Source organism: Solanum tuberosum, unplaced genomic scaffold (assembly GCF_000226075.1).
Source record: "Solanum tuberosum cultivar DM 1-3 516 R44 unplaced genomic scaffold, SolTub_3.0 scf00204, whole genome shotgun sequence".
NCBI lineage: Eukaryota > Viridiplantae > Streptophyta > Magnoliopsida > Solanales > Solanaceae > Solanum > Solanum tuberosum.
The window spans coordinates 1,117,111-1,140,718 of record NW_006239127.1 but is presented as its reverse complement, the minus strand read 5'-3'; the positions used below and the strand labels follow the sequence as shown (position 1 = coordinate 1,140,718).

At 29.6% G+C, this 23,608-nt stretch overlaps 2 protein-coding genes across 2 annotated transcripts; one reads left to right on the top strand and one right to left on the bottom strand.

The window, feature by feature from the left end:
* Positions 1 to 5,175: 5,175 nt before the first annotated feature.
* Positions 5,176 to 6,598, bottom strand: LOC102595916 (probable purine permease 9). The gene is made up of 2 exons (XM_006355550.2): positions 6,486 to 6,598; positions 5,176 to 6,396 (listed from the first exon to the last, which is right to left on the bottom strand). The coding sequence occupies exons 1-2, from the start codon at positions 6,523 to 6,525 to the stop codon at positions 5,258 to 5,260; spliced, it is 1,179 nt and encodes a 392-aa protein (XP_006355612.1). The 5' UTR covers positions 6,526 to 6,598; the 3' UTR covers positions 5,176 to 5,257.
* A 12,195-nt stretch (positions 6,599 to 18,793) lies between these two features.
* On the top strand, positions 18,794 to 22,893 carry LOC102595577 (cation/H(+) antiporter 18-like). The gene is made up of 4 exons (XM_006355549.2): positions 18,794 to 19,124; positions 20,151 to 20,604; positions 20,705 to 21,249; positions 21,462 to 22,893. Exons 1-4 carry the CDS (start codon positions 18,939 to 18,941, stop codon positions 22,746 to 22,748), a joined length of 2,472 nt encoding a protein of 823 aa, XP_006355611.1. The 5' UTR covers positions 18,794 to 18,938; the 3' UTR covers positions 22,749 to 22,893.
* The last annotated feature ends 715 nt before the right edge of the window (positions 22,894 to 23,608 follow it).

Here is a 23,608-nt window from a genome sequence, read left to right as displayed (position 1 = left end):
CATTGATGACATAAAAAGTCTTCACATACACTGTCATGTAGATTGCATAAATTATTTGTCTATCAACTACTGCAACATCACTTAGCTTACCTTCCACTAGAACGTAACTATAGTGGAGTGGTTTTTAATTTGGCATTAACTGGACTTTCAACTTTAGGCGTGTACATATGGTAGATATTTAAATTTATATAAAATTGAATAAGTAAACACACATGTCCGACGTGGCAATTCTCTTGACATATATTTATCAAAATAAATTGTATATGCAACATAGGACGTATTACGCGTGTTTCTACCTGTTCAAGTTTATACAAATTTAACTGTCTATTTATAATGCACATTCAAAGTTGGAGGTCATAGATCGATGTCAACTAATTGATCAAGTTAAACAATACATTTATGTAATATGTCATTTAAAAACAAGTAAAGAAATAAACCAAAGAATATAAAGGTCAATGAGAGAAGTTTTTCTTTTCTTTAAGTTGAATTGAGTTGAAGACTCAATAATGTGAGAAATCTTACTGATGATATCCAGCTCCTTTTCTGCAACAGTTCCCATGGCAATTGACAAACTATTTGTCTTAATATTCCTCTCTTTCTCTCTTTTATGGATTTAAGGAAAAGGTTGATCGAATGAATCTCATGTTAGGATTCTGGTGGCTTTAAATTGCATGAGAACAGGGCGGAGTCAGGTAGGGGCGTAGGGCCAAGAATAGTTCATTCGAAATTGTTTCGAAAGAAAGTTATATTATTTATACATGATTAGATTGTCTTTTATACATTTATATATACAGTAGTAGATGTTGAATCATTTTTGACTTCTTCATAGGGGCAGAGCTAGGCCGAAATCAATATTTTTTGTTCAAATAATATATTTGTATTAAGTAGTATATTAAATATATACAAATATTAAGTTTAGAATCCAGTTATTAACACTTGAAAATCGTCATATAAAATACGGATTCATAAGGTTAATATTCTAGTTCCGCCCAAAGGCAGACCCACACTTGCAAGTGGGGGTACTACACGTGCACCAGTTAACTTCGGAAAAAAAATATAAAATAAATAAATAAATAAATATATATATATATATATATCTTGAGAAACTGACAAAAATTAGGATATAATGAGCAGTGCACCCAATACAAGTATATGAGTGTCCTTGTATTCGTGAGACCAGGGTTTGAATCTAGCTAAAGACTTTTTTTTGCTAATTTTATTTTAAGTTTAGCTAGGTATATTGGTGCACCTAAAATCTTTAAATTTTGAGTTCGCATATGGCTTCTTCGTGTGTTTACTTTTTATTTTAGATCCACTTAGTAAAAATCTTGATACAAAAAAATAAGTGAAATAAATTAATATCAAAATAATTTGACTATTTTTGAAGGGCTTTTATCATTCTTGTCACATGCAGGTAATACGTAGTACGTACCCCACTTACTAAATTTTGCACAAAGTGTTAAACTTGGATAATTGAAAAAATGGTCTTAACTTGGATACATTCTATATAAGTTTAAATAAAAGGCCTAACGATGGAGCAGAAAGTTTGTTCTTAATTAGATTTTAGGAAGCATAATGGAGTAATTGAGTTTCCTTCTAAATATTATAACAAAATTAAATTTACAGCAAAATGTCATGGTCAAGTTAATTAGTCAATTATGAATTAAATAAAAGTTGCCCTCGGATTTGGTTGATATAATTAGCAAGAAACAAATATAAGCGTACAAAAATGGACCTTTCCCTTTTAATGAAACAAATTATAACACAAGATTTTTATATTCGATTCATCATTACTCTTTCTTAATTAATAACAAAATCATAGTCATCTATTTTGAATTACCTATTATGGTATACAACGTAAAACAATTGATAACGTGATGTTTTTTTTTTTTGTCATTACTCACTCCCCCACACTCACCATTCTCTCAAAATTATTATTTTCACCATTTTAATTTATGTGTCTGATTAATTAGTTTCTTTTTTATTTATTATATTTAGTACTTCTTTAAAATCTAAAACAATCCACATGACGTATATATTTAAGACTATACAAAAATGTTTCACATTTTATTATTACATTACATACATCTCTAAAAGATGCCATTTTAAAAATATGGAAAAGGGTCAAATATACATTGTACTATTTGAAATAATTTAAATATAATTTTTATTATATTTTCGATCAAAATAGACCCAACTTCTAATATTTTCGATCCAAATATATACCTAGTGTTATACTTGGTACAATTTGGTCCTTAATTTTTTACGAAAAGACATATATCAAGGTCAGAATCAAATGATCCACCCTCAATTTTGAATAGCCAATTTTTTTTCTTTTAGAAATACGCCCGTTTGAGCCGACTCGACCTAGACCCATTATTTTTTTTCTTTTCATCTTCTTTGCTACGTGTTTTCTTGTTTGAGTTTATTGTCCAAATTCTATCCTAATATTTTTTGAAAGTTCAATTGATGTGGTGCTTGAAATTCCGTCAATTTGGATAAATGAAATAAAATTAGAATGCACGTTGAGAGAAGTTGCGATATATATTCGAATTTTGTGATTGGAAGTTGATGTAGATCAAATAAGTATTGAAAATTATTGGATTGGTTTTTTTTAGCTGAGATTTTCTCTTGCGTACTATATTATTGAGTTGGATTCAATTTGGGTTCTTCGAATTCGAAGATGAGATTAAAATAATTGAAGTTCTTCATTGTTGACTCATCAAAATTCCAAGTTGTTGAGATTTTTAAAGTATCATGTGTGTTTGAATGTCGAGAATCATCAACTTAGCTAATACAAGTGTTATTGAAATGGTCAAAAAAGAAAAAAACTTTGACAATATTCTATTATTGATGTTAATTTAAAGCTTCATTTAGGATGAGTTTGTGAAGAATATCATTAACTAATAATAGTGTTTTTTTTCTAATAGCTTAAGTTTTTTAGATGAGATGATCACACAATTCAACATGGTATTAGAACAGACGAACTCCAACCCTCACTATATTTATTTTAAGGTGGGATTATTTAAACTTTTTTTGATAATATAAAAATAAATTAAATATGACCTTTTTCCATTAAAAATAAGGAAAACAGTCAAAATATTCTTAAACTACGTGAAATGAAGAAAAATGTATTTGTCAATACTTTGGTCCAAAAATACCCTTATTGTTATTTAATGAGTCAAAAATGTTCATTTTCTAAATAAATATATTATTTATTTTCTTTTTAACATATTCTTTTTCTAATAATATTTTTTAAAATTAGCAAATATTTATCCTATTTGAAAAATAAGATGATTTGGTATAGTGGACAAAGGACAAATTTCAAACCAAATTTTTAAATTTTTAGTGCAATTATGATGCCAGAAAGGAGATTCTCCATAAACAAATGTTTTCAGTAATTAGGTGAAAAAATATGTGCAAGAATCTTTTTCTAACTGAAAGCAAGTTCATTATTTCTTTTAGGTGAAGTAAAATCCATCAAGTTAAAACTTTTTCTTTTTCTTCTTTTCTAAAAGGTGTTCAATTTATTGAAAAGAGATCAAATGCACGTCGATCGATTTCATGCACAAGGTATGAGCTTTGTCATGTGAATTGAAACAGAAGGAATAACTCAATTAGTATATTATGAATTTTCATATTTTGTATCTTAGCTTCAGAAATAAAAAAGAATATGATCTTCCATAATAACTTGGACTCTTATATATGTTTCAATTCGTGTTTGATATGCTTAAATTGATTTGAATATATCATGTAAGATGTGTGTGCTTATCTATTTAATTTTATACAATATTAAGTATTTATTTATACACATTTAAAATTTAAATAAAAAATATAGATATCAATTAAAGTCAAATTAAATTTTATACGTATAAAATAAGTGTTCCGCATTGCAATTATGAGTCATGAGATGACAGTCTGGATCCATTAAAAGCAAAAATAAAAGGTTTAGTACGTATGTCCAAGTGCCTAACTCGATGTCATGCAAAACATGCTTCTCAAAAATTGGTTTAAAAATATTTTCTGGTCCATACGTTAAGTCTACTGAAATATCTATGACAAGGATCCACCTTCCATCATTTAATAATTCAATACTCCCTTCGTCATAAAAGAATGACTTATTTCTTTTTTAATTTTTCATGTGGTATTTTAAGGTTATTTGATTAAAGAACATTTTGATACATTTGGTATAATTTTAATTTAGAATTACAAAATTGAAGTTTATTTTTTCTTAAATTTTGTAATCAATTCAAACTAGGTCATTCTTTTTTAAACAAAGAATGAATCAGTTTGGATTTGTTGAAAAGTAGCTTGTAAATTTTAAATGCTTAGTGATTTTATTGAATAAAATTGATTATTTATGATTTAAAAAAAAATATCAAAGCAAAAATAGTTGTTATTAAGCTAAAAATAAGCCAAGACCAATAAGCTGGACAATTGTAATTTATTGCTTTGGGCTTAAAAATACTTAAAAATTAAGTTAAATTTTACTAAACACTAGGAAAAAATAATTAAAAGAACTTGAAAGTAGCTCTAAAGCCCATCCTAACAGGCAGGCATGCCCAAACATTATAGGTGGGTAATGCATTGACTTGTTTTTTTTTTAAAAGTCCTCACTAAATTTGGATCTAACAAGATTTTTTCCATACATAGAGCTCGAACTCGAAATCTCTGATTAAGAGTGAAACAGTTCCATCACTACACCACAATTCATGTTGGTGGATTGATTTGTTAATTGCATTATATTAGGAAGGGGATAAGGTATGCCTAAACGTAACCCTATTGGATATTTACATAAACTTTAATTAATTAATGTAATTGATCTGATAGGGTCACAAGCAGTCACTTTTAAAATGAACTAATCGTGATTAGTGTTGATTGAAATCTTCATTCTATTAGACTTCACCTTTTCCTGTTCTCCAGACAAAATTTCAATCCTAGAAAACATTAAATTAATCGGAATTTATCCGTGATTCCTGGCTATAGTTTATTGCTAAAAAATTCTTAGCTAAATGAAATTAGTATGAAATTTTGTCCATCGCTAATTCCTTATTTTCTAGGCATACGTTAAAGTGTCATTTTTAATCCAATTAACTTAATCATAATAAAACATGAAACAAGAAACTATTTGTACGTTGAATAACAAAAACAAAAGCTCTAGTAAAAAAACCTTGTAACATTAACTTAGAAGTAGATAATAATTATATGAAACAAATTAAGAAAGTATCCATAAATTTACATATTTGTACAATTAATATTAATTAGCTCTATGATTCAATCCTGTTTCAACAAGTGATACTTCAGCTTCTTCTTTTGCCTTTGATAACTCAATTTTGAGCTTAACTTCATCAAGATACTGCTGATAACCATATGATAAAAATCCCCAAATTGCCAAAATCATTGAAATTACTTTCACTCCACTCATTTTCTCATTGAAAAAAATGAGAGCAAGAACTGGAATTAGTGGCACACTTAATGCAGTAATCACATTAGCAAATAATGCAGATACTTTCATAATCAAACTTAGTAAACCAATTGTGTAAATCTGCCAAGCTAATGCATTCCACACTAATGTCATTACATATGACACTTTCCCAAGCTTGTATTCATTCATCTCTGTTTTAATCCATCTCCATTCGCCGCTCGCGAATAGGCCAATTAGAATCGCACAGGTGGCGAAAAACGATTGCCAGATCACAACGCTCATCACCTCTTTCAATGTGCGTTTTTTCATTACATTTCTGAAAATTCGCTCTGTGGCTGATAACAGCAACGCGTACCCTGCTGAACCGAAGAGAGTGCAGATGAATCCGATTAAAACGTAGCCTTTCCCTTTCGATGAATCGGTTGATGAGGAATCGTCAGGTTGGAAGACAAGGAGAATTGAGGATATTGTGAGTAGGATAATGGAATTAGCTATATAAGTTGTTATTTTTTGGGAATTGAGGAAGAAGGAAAACAGGGCATTGAATCCCAATTGGCTAGCGGAAATCAATGAAAATGTTGAAACGGGGAGGTGTAATAGTCCGACTGCATTCAAAATACAGCTTCCGCCTAACAGTAATCCGAGAAAAACATAGACGGATAAAAACATCCAAACGGATGGATTTTTATTATTACTATTAATAGTATTCTTGTGCATATGTTCTTCGTCCTCTCTGTTTTCTTCCCTCTTCTTCAAGAGGAGAATAGGGAAAAGTATCGGAAATCCAACCATTTGGACAAGTGAATTCATCCAAGTGCTTTTTCCACCTTCTCTGTAGTAAAGTTCGCCGAGAAGTGTTGCAGCTGATAGACAAACTAGAATCAATACGGCATTGAACCCTATTTCAATCCATCTCTTGTATTTTTCACGCCATGAAGTTGAATTATTGGCCATATTTACTTCCTCTTCAACTATATGAATTAGTTAAAAAAATACTAATTAGTTTAGAGAATTAGGAAAACAGAAAAAAACATGAAAAAGTGTGAGAAAATAAGCTTACAAGAAATGTTGAGCTGATTTTCTACTTGTGGTTCTCCCATTGGACAAATAGAGCAAAGTTCTTCAGAAAGTTGAAAGAATAGTAGATTTTTAATGTATTATTTGTAGTAGTAAAGTAACTATAAATGTCTAATATTTTTTTTGTGAATTTGTGGGTTTATTTATTTAGGGATGGGTAGGTGGTGGTCGCATTTGGAGCAGGTGAGGGATGTGGGGAACTGTGAGTGGACAATACTTTTTAAAATTATCATCAAATAAGTTTCACTTTAAAAATTCAGATAATAATTGTTGAGACCTTTTTATTTTCATATTTATTCGTTCTTTTAATTAGGTTCTTAATTGCATAGTATATATTGTTATTTTAATTGACGTAATTCTTGCTTGAGTATGAAAAATTAAAAAAATAGTATACTAATATTTGTTGCCAATCATGAAATGTGCATTTTTGAAGATATAGTATAGTGTATACTACTATTCTTGTCTATTTTTTTTTGTTTTTTTTTTCTTCCTACTAACCAACTTGTTCTAATTGTCTATACATACACCTTCCGGAAAGTCACCTTTTTTTTTTTATTATTGTTTCTCACGATTATTTGATATTTATTTTGAATCAACTACTTTTGATTCGCATTAAAAGTTTCATTCTAAAGTAAAATACTTTTTTTATCAATCAAATATGACTCCATATCCTATAAATTACATTTAATAACCTTGAATTTTTTATCTTCGTTTGCTTCGTGGAAAAATTTTAAAGTTAGAAGTTAAAATTTATTAAATTTGAAATTTTGCCCATAAAATGAGTTCAAAAGTTCAAGATCATTCTCCTCATTCTGGTAAATTACTCTTTTATACTAAAACACAAATATAAAATTTCTAATTAATGATGAAACTGAATTTATCACTCTACCCTAACCTTCGACGGTTAAACGTCACATTTCTTTTTCTCTGTATAACAAGTTGGATTAGGAACATGAGCTGTATTTGCTATTCTTAGCTAATTGTGCCAATCAAATTATTGAACTTAATTAACTAATATACAATATTATATCATCGTGATTCGTGCACTAGGGTTTGGAACATAGTCTATGATTGTATTGAGTTGGTGGAGAAGTTAGATTTCATGGAAAAATCTAAAATCAAATTCTAACTCTGGTTTCTCAATGTTAGAAGTAGTTTTGGCTGTGAATATTTATGAATGGTGCTAATTAGATCGTTGGCCTATTAATTTATTCTCATTTGAAATTCTACATGTATAAATACGTTATTAAGAGTGATGGAAATTAAATAGATTGTTTTTCCATCATAATATGACGGCTAAGGTTTGCAAATACCCCAACTTTGGTCGGATTTGCTGTTGCGATACTAAACTTTCATGAGGACCTATTACCTCCCTAGACTATTTAATACCGTATTTTAAATATATATATATTTGCACATGTGGACATAAAAAATAATGCAAAATTAGAAATAGTAATGTGTCCACGGACACATATATACCTTTAAAATACACTATTAAATAGTTCAGGGAATAAAAAATATGGTGTTAAATGGTCTAGGGAGGTAATAGGTCCTCATGAAAGTTTAGTATCGCAACAGCAAATCCGACCAAAGTTGGGGTATTTTTCAAACCCTTATCCCTAGAAAAAACACTTTACATTTGCTTAAAGAATATATACGATGTGGACAAAGAAAATACATTCATTTCATGAGGATTTTTAATAAACAATGACTCATCATATCATAAGTCGTAACTATTATAGATTTACCTCCAGCCCTCCACATCGTAGAATTGAATTCAACAAAAAAATTCATGAAAAATAAGAATTAAAGAGAGTAACAATATACTTGAGCATCAAAAGTCAAGATCGTTCAATTAATGTAATCATAAAATGATCAGTTCTTAATTAATTAACATAATCGTGGGCGTTACTTAATTATTTTAATATGCCTATTAGTTCAACTAAACTAATCTTGAAGATTTTTTGGAGTAATTTAAATATGATATTTCCCCATGTGATATTTTTTAGCTGTTCACTTACTAGGTTGACTTGAATGGTGAGTTGGAGACCTCATTTAATTATTTCCCATTATCACAAATAAAAAGCATATATATACTCAACAAAACCAACAAAAGGGAAAAAAAGGTTTAAAGTGAAAGTAGAACACGACAATAATAAAAGCAAAAAGTGGAAGTGACATTTTGATTTCAAAACGACAAGTCTTCTTGAAATCTAATGCTTACGTCAAACTAATTTATGGACGCAATGTAATACTTAACTATAATAAGTTCTATTAAATTAATTTATGGACGCAATGTAATATTTATTTATAATAAATTGTATTAATTTAATATAAACATTTGATATAGATAAATATTTATAAGTTTTGTAGTCCTTTTTCGTGATATATTTTTCTTTTTAATTAGTAAATTATTTTAAAATATTCTAATATTTTTTAAAATTATCTTAAAGTTCTCATTTTATTATTTATAATATTATTTTATAATCATATAAGTATTTATAACTTATTTTAGATCATAATTTTATTTAAAAGAAAAAAAAACATTTTCTTAAATTTCGAACCTATCTAATATTATCACATAAATGGGACTGATGGAGTAACAAAGATAAAAAAAATATTAAGTTAAAAGTTCTTGATCATTATAAGTGACAGAAAAACCAGAATTTTATGTTTGAACTTTAAGAATTGAGAAATCACCGAGAGAAAGTGCTGCTTCTCTTAAAATTAATTACTTAATAAATGATTATACAAGAAAAGAAAGGGAAGATTAAGCTTGTTTTGTTGCTAAGTTTATTAAGAAAACTACTTTTTTGTCATGTAGGAGCAAGATTAATGATTAGTACTATCAAAAATAGTAACGTTAGGTTTGTTTATTTAATGAATTAATTAATTAGTGCAAGTTGAACCTCAACTTATCACTTATAACTACGATAAATTGGTATATTTTAGAATAAATATCCGGTTAATACACTAAACCGTTCTGATTATTAAAGCAATTTAATCTGAAAACCTTTTCGAAACAATGGGCTTGATGGGCCAAACAGTGAAGTTCTTAGCAGAAGATGTGGTCTAGTGATCAATAAAGTTATTGAGAATACTGAGGTCTTAAGTTCAAAATTTAGTGGAGACGAAAAATACTAGGTGATATCATGTGGTATTAGTCAAGGTGCACGAAGTTGGCACAGACACCACCGCTATAAAAAAAAAACGTTTTAGTAGAATTTTTTGCCCTTTTACCCTTTCCAGATAGCCACTTAGGAAATGATCTTCTTTTTGGATTATTTGCACTTTTGTCACAATTTTGTTTTGATCTTTAATTTATACTTCTCAAAACAAATAATATTTTTTTGGGGAATAAGTTTGTATTTCCGTATTATAACATCACACAAGCTATGTTTGGACATAACTTCAATTTCTAAAAACGTAATGGCTCGTGGAGCATAAATTCGATTGATAAAGAGCAAAAATTAAAGATTAACCTATTTGAGGGAGAAAACGCGCACTTTTATGTTTCTTACTGTCCAGCTTACTGAACTCAGTTTCAGCCCAATCAGTGGGTGTCTCCAGCCCAACTTAGCTCATATAAGCCCAAATCCGTCAAAGGCTGACTCTAAGACATAATGGGCCATACAGAGCCCAATTATTGAAGGGAGGTATTGGATTGCATGTTTTATGACTTAGAATTGGGAAAATTACGTCTGAATACCTTTGACCGTCTAGTTTACAAAATCTGTATACAGTGTATAGATAGTGTATATTTTATATCACATATACATATACTAAACATATATTATATATACGTATACACAACATATATAATTGAAGTCTATAAGTAGTGTACCATATTGATAAACTATAGGATAAAATTTACATAAGTTTCGTGCTCTGATGTAAAGGGTTAAATTAGCGAATTGGATGAGTGTTAAAACCGGTAAAATTTATAAATGAGTCACAATTCAAATAGTCTAATTAAATTACACTTTTCTCCTCTGGTAAATATAGATGAAATTGATCGATCCACATTAATTTAGTTGGAGGAATGTGTTTTTGTGGTAGAGTTTAGGATTCAACTCTTGTTCAAAGCTTGTTTATATATATATATATAGTATTATTGAGTTGTTTTATTTTGGAGGGGACAAGTCAAGAAAGTTAATAATGAATCAGTAAAGAATTATTAAATGAGCTTGAATCTCCCTGAGGAGAACGAGATATCACGTCTCAAATATTTTATTTTCCAGAAAAAAAAACCCATAGATTGCAAGAAAAAGTGAGTTAGAAAAAGAATTTTATTTAATTGAAGGAAGATATATATCCTTGGTGCCTCTGCCATCTAAAAACTAGAACATATATACCCTTTATACTAACGTATATACACGTGTCATAATCTTATGCATCGATCCGACATTTATTAAATATCGGATTGACGGATAAGATTGCGCCACATGTTCCTATTTAGTCTTTCTATTAGAGTGAAGGGCATATATGTTCTAGTTTTTGGACGACAGGGGCATCAATGTCCCAAAAGTATAACGGAGGGTATTTGCATACCATTTACGATAGTTCGAGGGTATATTTGTCATTTTCCCCCAAAAAAAATTTGGTGGAGCTATAGACTCAACTCTTATATAAAGTTTCTTGAATTATATAGTATTGTTGGGATATTTTATCCTGGACTAGGGACAAGTCAAAAAAATTACTGTTGGATCGATAAATAATTGTTATAGTAGACTTAAAACTCATTAAAAATAGTAAAATATACGTGCCTCAACCTGAAAAAATTTTATTTTCTTCATTTTGTTTTTTTATTTGTAATTGTACTTTCGCCAACAATGGACATTCATGATAAGATACAGTTATTATATATTACATCCTTTTAATTATATGGCATTATTTTATTAACGAAATTGTTATACAACAACTTTTTGTCAATTCCAAGTTTGTTAAAGAAATTCATTTAAATAACCAAATTCAAACTAGATCTGCTGTCATACTTCATTTTATCAATAATGTCGAATAAAATAAAATAAAGTTGTACAATTATTTCAATATTTTTGCGCTACTATTCAATATGTATTGATATTATCGTACTTACGATGTATAAGATTTAAATGACACGACAAATGCATACTCCCTCCATTTCAAATTAATTAAATTGTTGAGACATTTTTTATTTTTTTATTTTCAAATTAACTTAATTGTTCAATATTCAAGATTACTTTTTATAATATTCTTCCAATTTTACCCTTCATTAGTTAGTATTGGAATTAGTTATTATAATTAATGTTAGTTATTTTAATAATACACTTGACAATAATTAATAAGGGTAAAAATGGAAAGCTATGTCCAATTTATGTCTTAATCTTCTTTTCTTAAAGGGTGTGAAACATCCCAACAATTCAATTAATTTGAAACGGAGGGAATAGTATTTTAATTTTCAATTATTGAAGATGATGAGCAAAGAGCTGAAGTATTACGACCAAGTGTATATTTATTACTATTAATTATATTTTGCTGAATAGGATAAGTCAGCGATATGAATTATAAGGATAATGCACTTATCTCATTAATTAATAGTCAACACAAATGAAAATAAAACTATGGTTATAAATTTCAAAGATAGCTTCACGTACTTCTTTTCTGAGTGATGTGATTATCTTATTTGAAAAATTAAATTATTTTCACTTATCTAAGATTTTTATTAGTTTGATGTCAGGTTGAATTGTCTGATCATCTCATGTTTAAATTGTTAGGGAAATAATTTTTGTTTATTTAATTTAGGTAAAAGGGTCAAAAATGCCCTTAAACTATGTGAAAGGAACAAAAATCCCCTCCGTTTATAGTTTGGCTCAAAAATGTCCTTTCCGTTAATATTTTGGTTCAAAAATGCCCTTAAACTATATGAAAAGAACAAAAATGCCATCCGTTTGTAGTTTGGTCCAAAAATGCCCTTGTCATCAATATTTTGGTCCAAAAATGCCTTTATTGTTATTTAATGGGTCAAAAATGCTCATTTTTTCATATATATATATATATATATATATTTATTTATTTTTTAAATACATTCTTTTTCTAATAATATTTTTTTAAAAAAATTAGCAAATGTTTATCCTACTTTAATGCAGAAAAAAAATAAAAAATGAAAATATTTCTTATATTATTTTTATTATTTATCGTTATATAAATATAAATTAATGATGGATATACTATGATCTTATATATATGACATATATTATCTGTCGAAAGGGTACATGAAGTTATTCTATTTTAATTGATAAAATGGGATTAAGAAGGAAAAAATTATTTCCTACGTTTTTATTTGTTTAAGTGATTTAAGAAGAAAGAAAGCATAGTGTTCTTTAATAATATTTTAATTAGGAAGAAGATGTGTTTAAAAAGAAAAAAAAATATTTATTCAGAAAAGGGCATTTTTGACCCATTTTGTAACTATAGGGGCAATTCTGGACCAAAGTATTGACGGTAATGACATTTTTGAGCCAAACTATAAACGGGGGACATTTTTGTTCCTTTCACATAGTTTAAGGGCATTTTTGACCCTTTTCCCTTTGATTTATAATTCTTCAAGGTTAGAGAGTTTGATACATGAAAAATGATGAAAAAACATATAATTTTGTAATTGGGAAAATTATATAAGAAATATGTTTCTTTCATTTTAATTTGTTTGTCATATTTTGATTAGGTAGGAGTTTAAGAAAGTAAAAGAAATTTTAAATATTGTGATTTTCAATTAAGTATATGTCAAATGTATCAAAATATTCTTTAATTTTGTAGTATTAAATATGTCAAGTGAAAAGTTAGAATTTTTTTTTAAAAATAAAATAAAATTTTAAAAAATTAATTAAAAAATAAGACAAACAAATTGAAACTTTATTACGTAAGTTATGGTTTAAAGGTCAAGTGAAATTTTGGCCACTAGGACGACAACTACTTATTATATTGTCAAGTGCTTAAGCAAAAATAGGATGAATAAGAGCAAGGTATAAATGTAAGAAAACAAGATATTTAAAAATAAGAAAAATGATTTTTCTAACGAACATAGAAAAAATAAGTTTCAGAAGTGATATTCCATATTGAATATCGTGTCTTTCTCACCCCAACACACCTTGTCTTCATCCATATCCTCATTTCCACCCACTAAATCAAAAACAATTTTTAGCGGCAATAAATATACACAATTAATAAAGAGTGTTAAAGTCTTTACCGATATTACTTAATTGTCATTGGATCCAATGTCGCTATAGATTTTAAGGACATTTACATAGAGTATTAATTACCTCTAAAAATACATATTTAGCAGCAATTAAGTTATCCGTTAATTAATTACCATTGTGGTGTATTGATCATTTGTGGTGTATTGATCATTTGTGGTGTATTGACCACTCACACCCCTCTCTCTCACTTTTCCATTACATTTGTGATCTAAACTATATACAAATATCTTTTAAGATAAAATTTTAGTATATATTTATGTATTGAATAAAAAATAATAATAAAAAATCACTTATTTTCTTGAAAAACATTTTCCTCCTCCCAAACACACCTCTATTGGTCAAGCTATTCTTAAAACCATTAAAATTTGGATTAAATTATTTATATATTTCATTTCTGTTTAAGTTTGGTAGGAAAAGGGCAACAGGGGATGCATTTGGTGTGATGAACCAAAAGTAATCTAATTTATAACTATTCTATAGAGAATAATGTCATTAATCATTTATATTCTTATATCATAAGAGGGAATATTCAAAATAATATTTTTTTCTTCTTTTGCAATTTGCCCAAGTATGGTTTCTGGCTAATTATCATTTAATTTTCATTTGCAAATGTACATTATACATCTGGACTTCCATGTGTCCTATTCATGTCCCTCTAATTTCCAGTAGTCATACACAATTCATATTATATTTTATGTTCTTTAATACTTTATTTATCTTAATTTACATGGTGTTTTTTGAATTTTGATATTCAAATAAATTTATATTTGATCAAATGTTTTTAATATATTTTAAAAATATTTTGAATTGTTAATTATTATGACTTAAAGTACTTTTTACGTAATTTATAAATATAAAAAAATTCATTTAAACAATTAGAAATTTTCATAGGCAAATTTCCAATCAAACTTAAACGATTTGACTCTCGAAAAAATGAAAAAATGCTACATAAATTAGAACAAAGAAAATAATTATATTTTGTTATAATAATTAAAAATATCCAAACAAACGATATCAATACAAAAATTTTTGGAGCTTATTATTAATTTATATAGAAGTTTTTGGATTATAATATATATGTAGACAATAGTCCAATACACAAAATTATCCATACAATTGTTTATTATGAATATGGACATCTCAAAATATCTAAACATGTTGTCGACACTCTATCCACTCTTCAACTAGAATAAGTACACGGGGTTTTATCTTGCTGGCACAAAAGACTTTTTCTTGAATTGGAAAAATTATATAAATACATCGTTTAACCTATCATAATTTCTAAAATTTTCTTCTATTTAAAAATATCCATATATAGATCTCAATTCTCTCAGTATATTAAGTAATGTATCAGACAACCAATGAATGTATTCGAGAGCAATAAAAAATACGATTTTTTTGTAATTGAGGAAGCTTTCGAGATAAGATGTAATTAGCCCCAATTATATGGGATTTCTGTAAGTTATACAAATTTTTATGTATAAATTATAGGAACCACATATTAAAAGTACTAAATAACATCTCATCCCTTTTAGTTTTCTATTTACCAAAAATCTCTTAAAAATGATGTTTGCGGGATACATAGCATTGTGCACGGGATACATTAGGTTTGATACACTTCACATAGCGGGATACATAGCGTTGTGCACGGGATACATGCGGGATACATAGGTAAATAAGGGATTTTTGAATTTTTTGAAATAAGTAGGAATAAATGGATATTAAGGTAAGTAAAGGAGTGTAGTTAAGTAAATTGTCAAATTTTTTTTATCAATATGTCTATTTGAATTGTTGAGTCATATTATATTTAGAGAATCAATTCACGCAATTGATCAAACATACATTAATTCTAGTTAATATTTGGTGATAAAACTGTTGCTCATAACTGTAACTTAAGTTATCCCACAAAAGGTAGAAAAGGGAAAAAAAATTACTAATTTGAAATTATACAAAAGAACGGTCATCTCTATAGGTTTATAGTTGACATAAATAAATGTATATAAATAAGTAATTGAGAGAAAAATTAGATGGATAACCTAAATTATATGTCATATGCTCTATTATTGTCGTACCAAAATGTTTGAATCGTCAATTGACCGGAATTTGAGAAGGAAAATTTTATGCAGTGTAAATGCCAGAATTTTATTAAGGAAAATTTAAAAATATGAAAAAATAAATATCCTCAATGTATATTACTATAAAAAAATAAATTCTCTTTTGATGTTGAGTAATAAATATTCTCCGGTTTGTACGTCAGTAGCACTTTTAAAATACATTTTTAGCTTTTACATGATCAACTTTTGTCTATTTTTATTATTATTTTTTACTTGTAAATTGTAATGCCATAGCGCACGCGCGCTCTCTCTTTAAATTGATTATCGATTTATAGGAAAAATATTTTTTCTTTGAAACTGAAAAAAAGTACGAGAAATTATGACGCCCAGCTTAAGATTAGAAGTCTCACATCGGCAAAATACATGAGAGAGGTTGAGTATATAAGTAAGCAGGTTTTACCAACTAGTGACACATTTTAAGCCGTGTGGGTCTAGGTCAAAGTGGACAATATCACTAGCGGGCTGGGCTATTACAAATGGTATCAGAGCCACTCATGTGTCAGACTGTCAGCTTTGTCGATGTGAGCCAGAGTTCAATTGAGTTTAGGCAAATTCTTGTAAGGCAGGGCAAACCTCAGTGTTGAGTCTAAGCAAATCCCATTCAGTAGAGGCAAACCTCAACGAGGACTCTGAGTCTATAGATGGGGTGTATGTGACGCCCCTTCTTAAGATTAGAAGTTTCACATCGGCAAAACACAGGAGAGATGTTGGGTATATAAGTAAGCAGATTTTACCAACTAGTGACGTGTTTTAAAGTCGTGTGGGTCTAGGTCCAAAGTGAACAATATCACTAGCGGGCTGGGCCCTTACAGAAATAATAATCAAGTGTGATGTCCGACAAAGTATTGTTACAAAAAAGTATTTTTTTTAATCTCTTTATAAGAGTTCCCACCCTTTTTCCTCACGTAGTCATGTGACTCAAACTTACAATCTTAGAATTAAATTGAGAGTATTATCATCCGAATGCAACCCCCTCTTGTCAAATCAATTTTTTTTATTGTTATAAAACAATGAATTTAATGTTATAATATGACAAAACGTCTTAAAAAGAATCGTTCGTTATATTAAAACTAATCATCCGTCCTATCAATCATCTAAACAAAAAGGAGATTATTGTCCATTAGAAAGTGAAAAAGAAAAGATTACACATGGCAACACGACATGATGTAAAGAAATATATATATTTATTATTCCTATAGTTGACATCAATGAATGCATATAATAAAATGAAATTGGGAGAAGTCATATAGTGCATTATTGAGGTACCAAAAATGTTTTTATATTTAATTGACTCGTGAATTTTATTACAACTTTTTCCCCACTCCTCCGGGTCCCACCACCTCTAACCCCGCCCCCTTTTCAGATTCTACATTTCTGAATATTCTTTTAAGAAATTAAAATTTATTTAAAACCCTAATTGAATCTATCATCTCTTATATGCACTTGTTCATCTCTTTTTAATGAAGAAAAAATCAATTAAAATTTTAAATTAGTCTTACATATTCAAATTTTAATTTTCAAAAACAAATTAGAGAAAATTGTATAACTAATTTTTTTTCTTATCGTGAATGTGAAGAAGCTACAGAGTGAAAATGTTAGTATAAAAAAATTCAAGTGTAACACTTGCTATATGTATCTTTATTGTCTTTCTAAGCAATTGACTTATTGTTATTGGGGTCGGAGACTCGGAATGTGTGCTTTCTCAAATCGCATGATATTTTTGGATATCAAAATTCAAATGCTTTGTCTGTGACTCAAACTCACAATATTAAGGTTGAAAGTGAAGAATGTACTTTTACTTGTCACTTTGTATCAAGCTGAAAAGAAATAAACAAAATCATATTTTATCTTTAACAATAAGAACTTGTTCCGTAAATCATTTTTGAAGATCTAATACTTAAAAATCAATTAATACAGATATTGTAATAAAATACTCATATTAATAATTTTTAAAAAACATGTAAAATTTAAAATGAATGAATAAAAGTGAAGTGAAACAGTAATTTTTATATCAGGAAACTGAAGTTTTTCCCCGTGTAAGATGTGTAAATGATTTTTAACGGTATTTGGTGTTTAAATGACTAATATGATAAGATGAGTTTGTTACTACATCCATTACTCTAAAAGTAAAATGTATATTTTTATTATGTAATATAATAATTTTTTCATTTTAAATTGTCTTGTTCTAAAAATAAATGTATACTTTTTACTTATGTTATACTAATAAATTGTGATTTTATTTATTATTCCTGCTAAGTAAATACAAGACAATTTAAAATGAAACTGAGGGAGGGAGTATCTAATTTGTACACATTTCAACTCATTATGGCCAAATAATTAATTGCTACACGACGTGAATACCAGAAGACAGACTCGCAATTTCATTGCTCCAAAGTTGGAGGAATTAAAAATAATTAAAGAAAACAAATCACTTTAGAAGGAAAAATACATATCAAAGTTGATGTTTGAAATTACTTGCTCGGTCCAATAATAACTATTCACTATTAACTTGACACACAGTTTAAGAAACACTAGATAATAAGAGAAATGATATTATATCACCCTTGAATATATTAAATTTAATGTTTGAAAAAATATATTAGATATTAAATATTTAATAGCAAGAATAGAATAAACATAAAAAAATAAATTATTGTTTAATTTTTCAAACTGAGCAAATATTATTAAATAACTATTTTTGATATATGAACAAATAAAAATAGACGGAGCAAGTACTAGAAGGAAAAAGGAAAACGAGAGAAAGACCTTTTTTAATTGCAAAAGCCAAGTTCCCTTAATGTGATGATAATAATTATTAAAACATGGTTGACTTATTATATTTATTAAATTTATCCACCAAAAGGGTATAATTGGCATATCAAAACTTGGTGGCTCCATATAAATAGAGGAGTTGAATGCCCTATGTAGGACACTCAACTCTTTTAATTGCAAAAGTCAAGTTCCCTTAGTTCCTTACTCTTTGGAGTACTAAGTTTTTCTTTTCTTTTTTCATCAAGAATTTATGAGATTCTAGCCGATAACCTATCTTATTTTCAAGGTTATTAATCTCAGACTCCACTAATTATAATCATGGCGGTTAAATGTGCATCATCGCCGATGCATGCCACCTCTAGCGGATTACTACAAGGGGATAATCCGTTGCATTATTCACTCCCTTTGGTGATTGTACAAATATGTTTGGTGCTTGTACTCACCCGAGTCCTCGCCTATATTCTCCGCCCACTAAGACAACCGCGTGTTGTTGCTGAGATTATTGTAAGTTTTTCTTCTTTTACATTTTGTCCTCTTTCTCACAGCTTAAGCCTATATTTTTACACTCTTCTTCTTTTGATCTAAAGATAATATAGTGCTAAATTTTCACTTTATTAAATAAATATTTCAATTAATTTATATTATATTACACTTTTATTATTGAAGATATGAACTTCTCTTAACAAATTAATCATTATTGTTGCCTCCACGTTCAAAGGACTAATTTGGCGTCGAATTATTGGTACCGCATTTATTCATGCAACCAGAGTTTTTGTTTTTTAATAAAAATAATTAAAAATTCCACCTTAAGAACGTACATATTACTCCATTTAATTATTTATTCTTTTTAAACGTACCTCGGGTAGGTTTTAACCAGACTGTTCCTAGCCAACTCTTAGGAAAAAGCTGTCTAGAAAATATATTTTATGTATGAAAATCATAGTATCCAAAATTAATTTACTTATTGCACATCATACATATATATATTGACTTTGTAGCATGGACTTATAATATATGATGAAAATCAATTCTATAATAGAGGAGATTCTTCAGATCCCTCTGCATCAATTGTGAAAAGTACATTTTAATTAAAAATGGAGGAAGTAGTTAAGGTTTATAAATGAAAGAATCAATTTTAAAACAATAAAACTTAGTTCAACTTTTTTGATAATTTTTTAATCTGATGAGTGTAATTTTCTTGCTTTGATTGCTTATATTGATCAAGTATACACGTCGATATTTTGTAGGAGTCAAATTTTTCTTCTTAATAATATGTATATGATTTCATAAAAAAACTTTTATTGAATCTGATACATAATTTGCTTCAAAAAAACTTTATTCTAAATCATTATTGATCAGACAAATTCAAAATTTAAAGCTAATAAATTTAAAATGAATATTGTATACATGTAATTTTAACCAAAACCAACATGCATGTTGATCAAGTGATCAACTCACAGTACCTGTCCTAGATCCGCCTCTGGTACCATAAAAAAAAATTGACAATTGATTATTTCTATTTTTTGCTAGGGAGGTATTTTACTAGGTCCATCTGCGCTCGGACGCAACAAAAATTATCTAAACACGATATTTCCACCAAATAGCCTCCCAGTGTTGGACACATTGGCTAACCTTGGCCTTCTATTCTTTCTTTTTCTCGTTGGGACTGAGTTAGACCCAAGATCTCTTCGTCGAACCGGAAAGAAAGCTCTATGTATTGCCTTTGCTGGAATTACTCTCCCTTTTGTATTAGGAATTGGGACATCTTTTGCTCTTCGATCCACAATTGCCCAAGGGGTTAATCAAGCCCCTTTTCTAGTCTTTATGGGAGTTGCCCTTTCTATCACTGCCTTCCCTGTCTTAGCTCGTATTTTAGCTGAACTCAAGCTATTAACAACTGATGTTGGTCGAATGGCTATGTCCGCCGCGGCGGTTAATGACGTGGCAGCATGGATTCTACTAGCTCTTGCTATTGCACTTTCAGGTTAGATACATGTGGAACATTATTTTTTTTTGGATAGTGTATAGTTGAAGAAATATAAATATTTAAATTCTGAATTCGCATATGTTATGTTATGTTGTAGGTTCGGGGTCTCCAATTGTTTCATTGTGGGTCCTGTTGAGTGGGACAGGTTTTATCCTTCTTTGCATAGTGATTGCACCTAGAATATTCAATTGGATGGCAAGGCAATGTCCTGAGGGAGAGCCGGTGAATGAGTTGTATGTTTGTGCTACATTGGCGATTGTTTTGGCCGCGGGATTTGTCACTGATGCTATTGGAATTCATGCTTTATTTGGGGCTTTTGTGGTTGGTGTTCTTGTACCAAAAGAAGGGCCATTTGCAGGTGCTTTAGTGGAAAAAGTGGAGGATTTGGTCACGGGGTTATTCCTACCGTTATACTTTGTGTCTAGTGGATTGAAAACAAATGTAGCTACTATTCAAGGAGCTCAATCTTGGGGTCTTCTTGTTCTAGTCATAACTACGTCTTGCTTTGGGAAAATTGTTGGTACTATTTGTGTATCTCTCATGTGCAAGTTGTCTGTTCAAGAATCGTTAGCACTTGGTTTCTTGATGAATACTAAAGGTCTAGTGGAACTCATTGTCCTTAACATTGGCAAAGATAAAGGGGTAAGCTTTTTTCATCTGTTTCATTTTACATGACATTCATGACATGCTCTTATAGCATTACTCTAAAGAGTCTTTCGTTCTTTCTTAAACATATTTTCCAATCAGACAAACACCATCATATAAAATGAGACTAAGGGAGTAGTCTTTTGTTAAATTTGAACTTTTTAGTTGCAACTAACTAAACGATATGTTTTGTGGTATTAATTTTGTAGGTATTGAACGATCAAATATTTGCCATTATGGTGTTGATGGCACTCTTCACAACATTCATGACAACACCGCTAGTTATAGCGACCTACAAGCCAGCCAAAATGGCCGTAACAGAGTACAAGCACAGAACAATAATGAGGAAAGACACAACCAAGCAACTTCGAATCTTGACATGTTTCCACGGCACAAGAAACATTCCCACACTCATAAATCTCATCGAAGCCACTCGTGGAACAGAGAAAAAAGAAGGACTCCGCGTCTACGCGATGCACCTCTTGGAGCTCACCGAAAGACCCTCAGCAATTCTAATGGTCCACAAGGCCCGAAAAAACGGACTCCCCTTATGGAATAAAGAGAAAGCAGGCGAATCAAACCAAGTGATTGTCGCATTTGAGACATTCGGACAACTCAGCAAGGTGTCTATAAGACCAACCACAGCAATCTCCCCTATGTCCAGTATGCACGAAGACATAATTGCTAGCGCGGAAAGAAAAAGAGTTTCGATGATAATTGTACCATTCCACAAACATCAGAGACTCGATGGACATTTCGAAACAACTCGTGCTGATCTCAGAAACGTGAATCGAAGAGTCCTCGAACACGCACCATGTTCAGTTGGAATAATAATTGATCGAGGACTCGGTGGGGCATCTCATGTGTCCGCTAGCGAAGTTAACTATACGGTCCTGGTTTTATTTTTCGGTGGCCATGATGACCGCGAAGCGCTTGCCTACGGCATGCGCGTCGCAGAGCACCATGGCATTACATTAAACGTGGTTCGTTTCATAATTGATCCGGCAGTTATTGGAGCGAGTGTCCACGTGGACATCGCTCAGAACTCCGGTCCTGTGCCGGAGTCATCACAAGAGGACGATATTTATCTTTCTGATCAGAAACAGAAATCAAGCGGTGACAGTTCTATTGTTTTCCAAGAGAGTATTGTAAAGGATGTAAGAGAAACTATAGAAGTTATTCGCGGATTTAAAAAGTGTAATTTGTTTATAGTTGGGAGGATGTCTGAGGGACAACTGGTTTCAGCATTTGATTCAAAAAGTCATGATTGTCCAGAATTGGGGCGGTTGGGGAATTTGCTGATTTCCGGTGAAATTTCAACATCGGCATCAGTGTTAGTTGTGCAGCAATATCGAAGCGAATTACCTCAAGAATCACTTAGGTCTTTGAGGGTTGGAGATTCATCAAGGGTTGGATCATCAAGGATTGGAAATTCAGCAAGAATTCGGCATTCAACAAAAGGAGATGATGGTGATGAAGAGGTAACTGAAATTTAATTTTTCTTGTAGAGGGGTAAATAAGGTATTTACCAAATAACACAAGGTTAAAATTATGTATATATGTTTCTTAATCTATGTATCGTTTTTTTTTTTTGAGTGGATTTTGTTGTAACGCAAAGCGTATATATCAAGTTAATTAAAGTTCTTGCCTTGTTGCATAATATTCGTAACTAACTGTTAAAGCAAAAAGCCCCGTGGCTAATGAGATGGGTGAACACTATATAAGGCTTGAGCAATCCTTCTTCCTTTGAACTAGCTTTTATGGTGTGAATTAAGCCTAAAATCTAATTTAACATGATATCAGAGTAGAGTCCATCTTACCCAATATTGTGAGTTAGACCTAAGACCTAATTTAACACTAGCTTTGTATTTATTTTTTTATAAAAAACTGCTTTGATCATTGTTGCATGTGTGAAGTGTGGTCATTTCATTATAAAATCAAACAGTTAGATAGAACATAATTTTATTATTTAATTATATTCTCAATAGGCCAAACGTATATTTGATCTAATATTATATTAAGTATATGATCATCACATTTAAAAGATTAAACTCTTAAAAAAACATAATTTAATTATTTACTTATATTATCAGCAATCTTATCCTATGATGCAATTTCCTTTTTGTCTAATAAAAGTAGGAAATGTTCCTTCATTGTACAAGACAATCTTATTTTCCATAAAAGGAACCGGTTGTACCTTAAGGATACTTTGATGAATCAATGCAATCAGTTAGTTACATTAATTTATTTTAATAAAGTCAACTCACGTTTCACAAACAACTAGTACTATCATTTTATGCCTTTGTATATATTAGATTTACTATTTGCCAGTCTTTAAATTGTATTAAGAGATTTG

Excerpts from the sequence above, each read along its gene's own strand:
- LOC102595916 (XM_006355550.2), bottom strand. The coding sequence starts at position 6,525 with ATGGGAGAACCACAAGTAGAAAATCAGCTCAACATTTCTT. Across the intron at positions 6,397-6,485 it reads AAATCAGCTCAACATTTCTT|TTGAAGAGGAAGTAAATATG; the intron begins GTAAGCTTATTT and ends TAATTCATATAG.
- LOC102595577 (XM_006355549.2), top strand. The coding sequence starts at position 18,939 with ATGGCGGTTAAATGTGCATCATCGCCGATGCATGCCACCTCTAGCGGA. Across the intron at positions 20,605-20,704 it reads TCTTGCTATTGCACTTTCAG|GTTCGGGGTCTCCAATTGTT; the intron begins GTTAGATACATG and ends GTTATGTTGTAG. Across the intron at positions 21,250-21,461 it reads ACATTGGCAAAGATAAAGGG|GTATTGAACGATCAAATATT; the intron begins GTAAGCTTTTTT and ends TTAATTTTGTAG.